Consider the following 12,505-nt stretch of genomic DNA (forward strand, 5'->3'; position numbering starts at 1 on the left):
GTGTTTGGGTTTTTGTTTGTTTCTCTGTTTGCTGTTTTCAGTGGAGCAGGGAAGACACCAATAATGCTGTTAAATATATATCCCTCTTTCCCCTTTCTGCAAATGGTCACAGTTAGCTTCAAGTTTTATCAAAACAGCTGGAAAGATAATTATTATTTTCTTGATGGTGATGACTCTACATGAGGATGTTTATCTGACATGGTAGGATGGAAACATCAGTTGGGGTGGATAGATCAGTTCATGTTGCCTCTCTGTACCTCAAAGTCATAGTAGGGGCAGCTGGCCAGGGGTACTTCTCATCAGCTGATGTTTAAAATCTGGCTGCTCACAACAGCCCCTAACATTTTGCCATAATATGCTGATTTCCTCCTTAGCAACTTGGGGTATGAAGTTAATCTCTCTGCCTTTACAGTGAAGTAGATTTTCTCTGGAAAGGACCAGAATAAATATATAGAGTAATAGCAACAGCTTCAATAGTCCTCTGACTCTTGGGAACAAAATAAAATCTGAAACACGCTAGATTGTATTGCTTGGCTTTATAACATTTTAGCATTCTTAGCTTTACTAAGTAGTGTTAAAAAAAACCCCAAAAAACCAAAAGCTATCAGTGCCAGAGAGTCTGGACACATTTGTACACCTTTTCTTGTATACCAGTTTTAATACATTTTCTTGAAATTTTTTCATTACTTTGAAGTACGTTCCATAGTATGGAGAAATAAACCTCTGATTTACTTTTTAGAAAATTATTTTATTTGTTAAATCCTACAGATTTTAAAGTCAAACCCTCTGCTGATGATCTTTGCTTTCTAAATGGAAATAATGGGAATATATATATAAAATATATTGGAAAATACAGATATTAGATAATATAGGTTATGTAAAAATATTGATAATACTAAATTTATTGTTTTCATGATATCAATAAATTAGGTACCATTAAAAAAAAATCTTACAATCTCAGATATTGTAGTAACTAACAGCGATCTTTATCTTTTGATCTTTCCTTAGCCTAAACTGCCTCAACAGACTACTGAAATTTAGATTCTGACTTATGATTAAAAAAAAAAATCTTTATGGCATATGAAAGTACATAGTAAAGATGTTTATTTTTGACCTCTTGAAAATTCAAAAATGTACAATATGATTAAATTCAAAGTTAAAAATTGTACAGAACTGACAATATCTGAAAATTATGGATTCAGACACCAGAAACCACTGAAAAAAATTGTAGCATTCTGTAGATTTTTAGATGAGAATATTAATTTTTCTAATAAAATAAAATTCTGCTTCAATCAAAAATTATCTTTTTTAGAAATTTTAAGCATAAAAGACAGAAATAATTTTTAAATTTTTCCAAAATGTTTAAATTGTGCTCTATTTTTAAGAACTGACAGAAACTGTCCCATAATGTCAAATTCTTCATGAGAAGTTTTCCTGATCTCTCTGCATTCAGTTGACCCTTACGTAGTCTGTGTCTCTTTGAAGAGGTTTTAGGAGTTTTTTTCATTATCACATGATCTAGAAAATGAAAAGCAGAAAACCTCATGGAGTCTGGACTATATCAAAGACTATAGTTGGATTTTCCTGCTGCTGCTTCCTAAAATCCTCAATACAATTTTAATTTGGCTACCCTAGATAGTTTAGGTTATTGTAGAGTACATGGAGTTGATTAGGTACAATGGTCCAAATCCTACAGTAATGGCACCACAGAGTAGCTATTGACATCAAGTTTTATGTATGTCTCACTGTGAAAGCAGAAGCATGAATCTCTAGTAAGATAATTATTTCTTCTCAGGTTTATAGCAGAGTTTCAAAGTTCTGAATTTCCATATGATCCAAAGTAGGAATGTTTTTACTTTCTTTTTTAAAAACTATATATTTTTTGAAGGTCATCCCTGTGAGTGAATGAAGAAAACTTCTAGGCTGTTTATGCCTGAAGTAATCTGAGCTGCCCTAGTAGTCTGTCTTTTACTTTTTGGAAGAAGGAAACAGAATATAGGAAGATTGTCTATGGTAGTGTTCAGTAAATACTCTTCAGTTTCTATTGGCAGAAACTTTAAACAGAGCCTTAATTTTGCCCTGATTTTCCAAGCACTGAGTCTTTAAATTTTTTTTCTAGTCGTGCTGAAGTCACTTCAAACCACCATTGTTTTAATGTCATAGTGCTTATTTCCTATTTGAATGCTCACTAAAAATTTTATCCTTATTCTGACATTTTACTCCTTTTTCCCACTCTCTTTCTGAGTTTGACTACATCTCTGATGTTTTAGAAGGTTTATGGGAACTGTTTGTTTCTTTCTCTAAAGCTATATATGAATTTCAGCAGATTATTTAGATTTACAATAATCTTTTCTGTCACTTACCTGAAACTGCTGCAAGATTTCCAACACCAGAGGAAATATACAGTGTTCCCCTTCCCTTCCCCTTCCCCTTCCCGCACCTTCCCTTCCCCAGATTATGTCTCTGTGTAAATCTCTTTACAGTGGTCCATTTCCCAGATCTGAGATTTTAATGAACCAGGTATATAATGACAGAGGTTAATAATTTTTATAATTCTTTCAACAATTTATCTTTGCAATGGATTCTCTGTCCCTGTCTTTTCCACAGAGTAAATCTCCTATGTTATTAAAAAAAAAAAAAAAAAAAAAAAAATTGCATTAATTCATTTTCAGACCTGTCTTTGATATGGTGTTCTCTTTAGGGCTGCTGGGAAGATTCCTGATACAATTTCTGATTGTATGATGGTTACTTTCCACTTTCTTCAAGTGGAAGAATTGAAGGAAGAGCAGGGGGATGAAGAAAGAGTGCAAGCTCAGAATACTAATGAAGACACTTTTCACAATTAATTCTCCTAAAATGAGGAAGTCATAGCTCAAAATGTTTATTCTTAAACACTGAGACAAGAAATTCCCTTATTTGAAATCAAAATAATCTTTAAAAAACTCTCAAGACTCTTTAATACCTGTCTACACTCTCCCCAAGCATAAAAAAATACGATTGCTCTGCAATTCTGTAGTGCTCACATGTATGAGCGGTATTAAATATGGCAGGATTTCAATCCCAGACAGTATTTTTAATTTGTTCTGTGATGAGATTCCAAATGTCCTCTCTTGTTTTTATGTCTAGTTCTATTGCCCAGATGCTTGTTACATCTGAGAGATTATTCTTATCTGGCTGCATGATAGTAAGGAGGCAGATGATCCCTTGTCTACAAGGCATTGAGATATTGTGTGAGGGATAGAAAAGAAGTATTGAAATAACCTTAGAAGGGAAGTTAATTACATACTGGGGATAAAATCCTGGGTGTATTTCAGCTGACATTGCTGAAACCAGACTTTCATCTGTGATGGTGCTAGCAATGCTTTTAAAATAGAAGCAGAAGACTCTTCCATGTCAGAGAGTTATGTATAAACCAAAGTAATTAAATGCCTAAAGGTGAGTTTAAACCCCCTCTATTCTCCCTTGAAGGTGATTGTCTTCTATTGAATGACCTAAAGATCTCTAGATTTATGTTTCATCTTTTTTTTTTTTTTAATTTCTCAAAGACTGAAAACACTATTGAAGCTAAACCCTCTTTGTTTTCAGTTATAGGGAATGATAAGCAGTTTTCAGTTGTAGAACAAGAAATTCAAAAAATGGCAGTAAATATTTATTTCAATACATGTAATAAAAATTGTATGGGTACTTTTGTTACATGAGATCCAGTTTGTTATTAGCTACCTTTCCAATTTAAACCTCCTGCTGCTCAGAATGTATTCTGTGTGAACATGAATAGTCCTACTCTATTTTAGACCTTATGTTTCTTCAAGGAAGTAACCCACTCAAGGTCGACAGGAGAGAACAGAAACTTTTGTCCTTCTAGTAGTTTTCACAACTAAGACAAGTGGAAGACTGAAAAATGATTCTAAACCTCTTTCAGAACATATGTCTGTAACAGAGATAAGAAATTACTCTCTGGGGGCAAAACAATACCTCCAGAAAGTGTTTCAAATGTGGTGATAATATACAGTGATTATTTCTTTTTGTCTGGTGTTCTGTACCAGTTCCACTGATTGAGTTAACAGTCAACCCTACCTACCAAAAGACTGGAAAAGTCATTTTGGTACCTTGTTATAGCTTATGCAAGGGAAAGACAATCTTACTCAGTTATTTACCAAAAAGTATAACCATCTTTTCTCATAGCCTTAAAATGATACAAATCACAAATAAAAGTTAAATTCTTTTGAAAATTTAATGGTATTTAAATTTCATAATCTCCCAATTTCCAAGAAGTTGTGCAGAGATTAGGTGTTAGAATATCTTGTTTGAGAAAGCAAATGCTTTTAAGAAAAAATGGAAATAAAAAGGCAATTTAGTTAAGAAATCCTCAATTACTTGGAACTCCTAAGAGCTGTTTTTCAGAGAGTTTCTTCAATGTTCTTTGTGCACTTCTCAATCACAATTTTTTTTTTTTTTTTTTTTTTTTTTTTTTTTTTTTTTTTTGTGTTTGTAATAAGGCTTTATTAAGCAGGTCTGAGATTTCCTTGGGCTAAAGAAAAGAGTTTAAATGAAGGAAATTTGCACTGTATGTCAAAAACCCCAAAAATTATTTAAAAAAATAGAAAGTAAAAAACAATCCAAAAGAAAGATACTGCCAAGACTGATGAAGTTGTAACTGTGAGAGTTGGAGTGGTTTAGGTTCCAGGGATACTTTATAAAAGCCTTCCAGTATCTAAAAGAAGTCTACAAGAAAGCTGGAGAAGGATTTTTTAGAAGGATGTGTAGTAATAGGACAAAGGGAAATGGCTTTAAACTGACAAAGGATTAGATACTAGGAAGAAATTCTTTGCTGTGAGGGTGGTGAGATACTGGAACAGAGTCCCCCAACTTGTGGATTTTCCATCATTGTAGGTTTCAAGGCCGAGTTGGGCAATCCAGTCTAAAGGAAGGTGTCCCTGCCCACAGCAAGGGTTTGGAAATATATGATCTTTAAGGTTCCTTCCAACCCAGAGTATTTTATGATTCCATGTTTTTATTACTTTAGGAAATTAAAACCTAAGACTGTAACAATTATATGTGATCAGACAAAATATTAGATGTAAGCCTTTCTCAGCTGGTAGAAAGCTCATTATAAAAGCTGCTATTGAAGCTGAGATAGAAGTGAGAATTATTTAAAGTCAGAATATTGAGTTAGATATAGAAAGCTACAGGAATGCAAGACAGTATTTTCTGGAATAGCTGCAGCTCTAAGGCCTTGTGGCTGGCATGGATTCCTACTCCACTGTCAACTCCTCCCCAGGTGCAGTGTACTTCTGTCCTGGTGTGCTGTGGTGCAAGGGTTAGTGCTTGTGTGGACACCTCCCATGCCAGAACAGGGGAAACAGGAGAGTCATAAAGAAAGAGGGGGCAGTGATGTTCTGGTAGGAAGGGACATCAGTGAGTGGCCTTAGTGTAAACAGTGCCCGAGGGTGTCTTTTCATATGAGCAGTCTATTCATATGAAAACACAGCAGAATAAGAAAGAAGCTTGCAAGGTGCTGGACACATGGGGTAGGAAGACAAAAAGGTGGAGAGTAAGAAGGAACTAAGTCCAGTACATTAAAGGAGATGATTACCTTTCATATTTTGTACTCATGTGAAAAAGTCAATAAAACTTTCTTTTATTGAAAGTTAAAGGTAGTGAAAGGAGGCTTGTTTTATGCAGAAAAAAGGCATAATGGAAATGGAAAAGCATAAATTAAAGAGAATTAAGACACGATGAGAAGTGATAAAAAGGTAAATTTCAAACACACCTCAAAGTAAAATGCAGTCATTCCATCTGATGAGAGAATCCTTTTCTCAGTTTTATAAATGGGCTTAAAGGTCTGGGGGTGAGGCATGTCAGGACAATTAAAGTTGAGGTGGAAATAAATATTAGAATATTAGAAATAAATATTAAGTATATATTTTCCAAAACTGGATAAGATTGATAGCAGAAGAAAAGGATTCACAGCATAGGGATGAGTTCACATCACTATGAAATCTATCTCTGTTTAACTCCAGCAGGTTCTTTGAAGTGCTAGCAAAAAGGATGAACATAGAGGAACCATAAAAACAAAGGTGATGATAATACAAGTGAACAGAAAGAGAATCCAGTAAAACAGAAAAGAATTAGCAGAACAGATTGTACTGATTTACGGTCAGGATGAAAAATAACTACTCATTGTTGCCAAATTCAGTCAGGTGATCAAAGACCACAAACAGAAAAAGGTGTTGCAGAAACATGAGATGAGCATGAGGAGAGACGAATAAAGTATATGTATTCTGAATGGAACAGAACTATCATTTGGGAAGCAAGAATAATTCTGCAAATAGGTATATTGCACAAAATAAAGGGACATGAACATGGATGACATGGCTAAGGAATACTTTAAGATAGGATTGACTATGTTTTAAGATAGATGCAAGTGAAAGAAATGAAAAGAAGATCACATTATCAGAAAAGATGTTGAAGAAAAATGCAGCATATGAACAAATCATCTTTCTTTTCCTTGGTTTTCTCTTAAAATGAAAGAAAGAAAGTATTAAAAACTTAATTAAAAGGAAATACACAAGCAACTTAGAAATGTACAAGTGTGTTAATCAATGCAGACTCAGTATAATTATCTTATGGTAATGACTGTTATTAAAGAACATACTAAACAAGGAAGATTAAATGAAAGGTGTGGAGTACTTGTAAGGTGAAAGGTGTGGAAATAAGTTATTAAACAGTATAATTGAATGGTCATAGTGAAGAGAAAAAGCCAATCCTATTGAGTATTGAGTGAGTGTAATTATGGGATATTCAAGGGCAAGGGGCATGGACATGATGTAAGAACTACTTGCTTTGTTAAAAGGCAATGAAAGTTGAATAAACGGATTAAGAAATGCTGTTACTGATGCTCACAATAATCCCACAATGAATCAAAGGATGACAAATCAGGAAGAGAAGCTGCGTTTTCTGATTTCAAGAAGTATTTATCCATGTAAAATTGATGAGAATTAAAGATCTGAATTTTAAAATCTGGTAGGAAACAATGCAACTGAAACTTTGAATCATACTAGCTATTAAGAGAATCTCATGAGTGGTGTTGTTCATTTTCATACTTATTTCAACAAGAATTTTTCTTTTCTAGTCCAACTTCAAGCTTTTCAAAATTCTTTATTGTGTGCTTTGAATAAAAACTTCCCTTTAATGAAAAGCAGTTTGCAAGTAAATTCTGCTTGGAATGCTGGTTCTGAAATCTAAATGGAAAAGATCACAGTATATGCTACTAGTTATTTCAGCATGAATTTTACCTCTTGAAAACAAATGTCATGTTTTCCACGTTTGATCAGACCAGTCAGTTAATGCACGCTGTCTATTTTGATCATACCCAAGTTGGATTGCCAAGGTGAAGAGCATCACAGATATATTAACATATGAAAGCAGAGATTAAAGTGCATGTTCTGCACATGAATTCTGTTGGCATGGTTTTTTATTTTACAGACTAAAAGAGTAGACCTATCAAAATCAAACCTCACTGTTGGTTCGTTTGGAGTTTTTTTTCCATTCTTGGAATTAAAAATGTATCTTCTGACACGTGAATAGCTGTGCTACATTCTGCTAGTCATCTCTGAAAAACATCCAAGTTGTATCATCTTCTAGCATATGAATAATTCTCTTTTCTTACAGTTTGAATATGGAATAAAAGGAGTAATTGGAACTTTTCTATGTCATGGATGTTTACATTTCATATCGGTGTATGAATAGGACTAATTATTGGATTGAGTATGAAGCTTTACACTCCATAAGTAACATGTTTTATCACAAAGCTCTGTTCCCTCATAGTTGTGGATCTGGGGTTTTTTGGTTGGTGTTTTTTCTTGTTTGTTTGGTTTTTTTGTTTTCTGTTTTTTTGGGGGGGGTTTAAATATAATTTTATTTTGGTAACAGTAGACCTATTATAGATTCTTTTTCCTTTGTAATTTGTATTGAATTAACAGAATAGTCCATATGTAATTGAAAGCTTTCATGAAATAGGCACAGTGACAAAGTTTCTGAATTATGGAGCTGTATTATGATCTTGAGTCAAAGTTTATACTGTGCTTTCCACACTTGGTCTGGAGAGATGAATGAAAATCAACAGTGTATGCTATTTAATTTTCAAGTCTCCTCGAAGTTTTTTCTCTAATTCTATTCAAGTAGGCCTCAGCAAGAGATTTCTGGGAAAAACTAGATTGATAAATTTGTGCACACTGCTATTTAAAAAGACTTATTACAGTGATTGTATTTGGTTGGAAGTATTAAAGTTCTAGGATGTAGATCTTATGAATAAATAGTTTGATTTTTTAAGTGTCTTGTGCAAAAACTGTATTCCAAAAGATTTTTAAAGTGCTAAATAAAACAGCTGTGCTTAAATAATAAATAATAACACATAAAGAGGATTTAAAAATAGTTCAAGTATGTGAGGGAGATGCAGAAAGAGATAAATAAAACAGACTCCTAACAATGAAGGTTGTGCAGGCACTGATATGAGAGTGAATTCTCCAAGGCAACTTGCATTAGACAGTAAAATTTGCTATACGTGTCATATGAGGTAAACAAAACCCTAATTACTTCCTAAGACTATCTTCCCATCCCTTTCTGTTCTATATATTTATGATACACTGATAATTGTATTTAAAAAGCAGTCATACTTAATGAGGCATCTTTTCTCACCATTGTAAATATATATGAAAAAGCCAAGATAAAAAAAATTTCACATGCCACTTTTCTGTTGTCAAGAAAAGTTACTTGACAGCATAGCAATACAAAGTGTAAAATCTCAAGAGATTTCTGCTTAGTACTTCAGGGAAAGGGGTCTCTGTACATTTAAATGCTCAACATGAAGACAAACTTGTGAATATGCCATGAAGAAGATGATTTAACGAGCTCAAATATATACATGTGTGTATAATTTAAGGGTTGGCATCTGGTTTTGTTTGTTTGTAGTTTGTTATGAAATGTATGTCATGTTTCTGTGAAAGAGCAACTCAGCGTTTTGTGCTTTCTCTCAGATGAAATCCCTCCCCTGGAAGGATTGCTCTGAGCATTCTTGGGGAAGAGAAGCTTCAGGGGTGAAAAAGGCAAAGCAAGAAAGCTGATCTAATATTTAAGGCATAAGAGAGCAGAAAGACTGGAGAGGGGATGTAGACCTACATTTAGACTACAAAGCTGGTGGAAAATAAAAAATATCCTACAGCCCCAAAAGAGTTAAGGACTGCCATAATTGAGCATTAGAACTTGAAACAAAAGTATAGAAAAGGACCTGTCCTGCAAGCACGCAGTGTCTGGGGAGAGACCTTTCTATAATTATTCTTGTTCTCTTATTTTTCTCAGGAAATGGATTTTCTGTATAAGAAAAAACTTTGTTACAGTCCAAGAAAAAATAGGGTTTGAATTTAGGGGTAATTTCTGACATTTGAGGATGTTAATTTTAAAAAGGATCTATTAACAGAGCAACTTTTTTGCTTTGACGCACTGTACTGAATTTGGCTGGGACAGACTTAATTTTCTTCACAGTAAATCCGATGGTCTTATGTTTTAGATTTGTGACCAAAACAATGCTGAACATTTTATCAGTGCCTACACACCATCCAGGCTTCTTCTGCTTCTCATATTTCTAGGAATGGGCAAGAAGGTGGGAGGGGACACAAATGGGACGTAGATGACCCCAACCAATAAAAAGGGATATTCTAGAACATATGGCAGCATGCTCAGTGGTAAAAGCTGATGGAAAGAAGGATGATGGGGCCACATTCAGGGTTATGGTGTTCGTTTTCCCATGTAACAAGTAGGTGTGATATTGGCCTGCTTTCCTGGAAGTGGCTGAACACCCTCCTGCCAAAGCAGCCGGTGAATTCCTTCATATGTACTGCTTTTGTTGTTCCTGTTAAACGTTGTCTCAACACAAGAGTTTTCTCACTGACACTGTTCTCTCTCTCCTCCATCCCACTATGGGGAAATGGAGGGGGGTGTGTGGATGTGGTGTGTGAGGGAGGAGGTCTGGGCCCTACCTGATCACTGCAGTTAAACAACATCCACATAGGGTCAATCAAAACATGTAAACTGTTAATCTTAATATTTACATGAGATAATATAATGATGTTAACAGATGGCTATTTCAGATTGAACCCTTCAGTACAGAACTTTCATAACCCAGAATTATTGATTGGGAAAAGCTTATTAATAATAAACATACTTTCAGTCTTTTCCAGAGCCAAAATACATGGAGGAAAAGCACAAGGTTAATAAGTTTAACCTGTGTCCGAAGAAACTTAGTCTTCCACTTGCAAAAAAACCAAAATTGGTGTGAATACTTTGCTTCATAGGCAAACAGATTTAGTCATAGATGTTGTTATATATGTTTATTTTCAAAGATGCTACCATATGTCTTTAGATAAACAGTATGGAAAACACATTTGTTAGGTAGGTGGGATTGTTTTGCATTAAGTGGCCCGCATTTGTGTAAAAACATTGTCTTTACCTTTCTAAATGCAGTAGTTGCTAAGAAATTTTTTATATATTTTCAGAAATCATGAGTTCTAGTAATATATTCTATTGAAGGTTGATATAAAAATGGATTACTAACTTTTGTTTCCTTGGTATTTTTTAGGATTTATTTATACCTGTGGTGGAACTTTAAAAGGACTTAATGGCACTATTGAAAGCCCTGGCTTCCCATATGGATATCCAAATGGTGCAAACTGTACCTGGGTTATAATAGCAGAAGAAAGAAACAGAATACAGATCGTCTTTCAGTCTTTTGCCCTAGAAGAAGAATATGATTATTTGTCATTATATGATGGGCATCCTCACCCTGCAAACTTTAGGACAAGGTAAAGAATAAATATTATTGAACTCTAACTTGTAGTAATAAATTAAAATATATGATAGAATAGTTAAAGCTAATGTTTTTAAATTATGAATTCTTTCTTATTTAGTCTTTAAGGTGTGCTTCCTCTAATTAATCATAGGTGTCAAAATGTATATCGTGCCTTAATTCTAGTTAAAGTAACTGCTGAAATTAATCTAGCTTTCATAAAATTGGTCTTAATGAAATGTAATTAATTAAGAAGCATACGAGCATGGATAAATTAATGTAAAGTGAATATGAGATTGTGGAGGTCTCAGTTTGCATGATCTAGTAGCAGTGGAACTTTTGTAATCCTTGGAACAGGGGGCTTTTTACAGGGATCAGGAAAATTCAACTATGATAGACTAGGTACTTTTTTTCTGTGCGTGTTTGTATATGAACATCTTCTAACAAAAAGGGTTTACAAAAGTGAAAAAATTGTTTAAGATATCAAGGATGTGATGTGCTGTAGAACATTTTCTATCAGAGCCTACTTCAGAGTCTTAGCCCAGATGTTCAGTTCTGAAAGGCTGCAGCTTATGGAATACATAACAATTCTACAATACCAATAGATGTATTAGTAATATATTTGCTACTTTTCTTTACTATAATTTACCTTGACTCCTGTAACTCAATTTATCATCTACCTAGACTTCTGTAAGGCCTTTGGCACAGCCACAGAACATCCCTTTTGTTAAATAGGAGAGATTTATGTTTGACTGGGTGGACTGTTCCAAGAATAACACAGTAGCCATGTGACCACATCCAAAATGTTACAGTCAACAGCTTAAAGTCCAATTAAAAATCAGCAACAAGTGGTGTCCCTTAGGGGGTCTGTATTCAGACAAATACTATTCAATGTCTTTGTTAATGATGTGGACAGTGGAACTGAGTGCACCCTCAGCCAGTTTGCAGATGGTGCTAAGGTGAGTGGTGCAGTTGATTTCACTGGAGGGGAGGGATGCTATCCAGAGGGACATCAACAGGCTGGAGGAGAGGGCCAATGAGATGAGGCCAAGTGTAACATCCTGGTCAGTTCTCAGTATCAATACTGACTAGTGGATCAATGAATTTAGAACAGTCCTTCAGAGAAAGACTTGGGGATATTGGTAGGTGAAAAATTGGACATGAACAAGTAACATAGATGAGAACTGGAGCACCTCCCCAGCAAAGACAGGCTGAGAACTTCATCAGGAACTATTTAGCCCTGGTTTTGTGCCTGAGATATTTTGGTTTTCTGAAATTCTTTTCCCAGGGAATTCTCTGTAAACAAGAGAAGTGTTTTTGTAACTGTGCTATGTTTTCATTCCTTTTCCTAGGAGGGACTTCTTCTTGATGTCCCTCTGGTCTGACCAATGTGATTGAAGAGGTTTGTCTTTGTTTCACCAACCGACTTGGTCTGTGTAGAATAGTATAAAAGGGAGACACATCCCAAAAATAAAGGAGTAATTTTCAGCCTTCTGAATCTCAGCATCTGTGTCACAGTGGTGTAAAACAGAGTCAATAGGTCAACGGGGAATGGGTGCAAATTGTAAGAGGGGAAATTCAGGTTGGGTACTAGGAAGAAGTTTTTTACTGTGAGGATGGTTAGATGCTGGAACAGGCTGTGTATGCTCCAACCCTGGAAGTTCT

At 34.7% G+C, this 12,505-nt stretch overlaps 1 protein-coding gene across 3 annotated transcripts in view; it reads left to right on the forward strand.

Moving 5' to 3' along the window:
• CSMD3 (CUB and Sushi multiple domains 3) overlaps nucleotides 1–12,505 on the forward strand; it is a 593,609-nt gene that overhangs the window by 67,798 nt on the left and 513,306 nt on the right. For all 3 annotated transcript variants that reach the window (XM_066177261.1, XM_066177253.1, XM_066177270.1), the window contains exon 2: nucleotides 10,634–10,856. In XM_066177261.1, the coding sequence (XP_066033358.1) occupies nucleotides 10,634–10,856 (223 nt within the window). The remainder of the gene's footprint in view (nucleotides 1–10,633; nucleotides 10,857–12,505) is intronic.

The sequence above is a fragment of the Chamaea fasciata genome, unplaced genomic scaffold, assembly GCF_029207755.1.
Source record: "Chamaea fasciata isolate MVZ Bird 193981 ecotype frontalis unplaced genomic scaffold, bChaFas1.0.hap1 SCAF_1, whole genome shotgun sequence".
Lineage (NCBI taxonomy): Eukaryota > Metazoa > Chordata > Aves > Passeriformes > Sylviidae > Chamaea > Chamaea fasciata.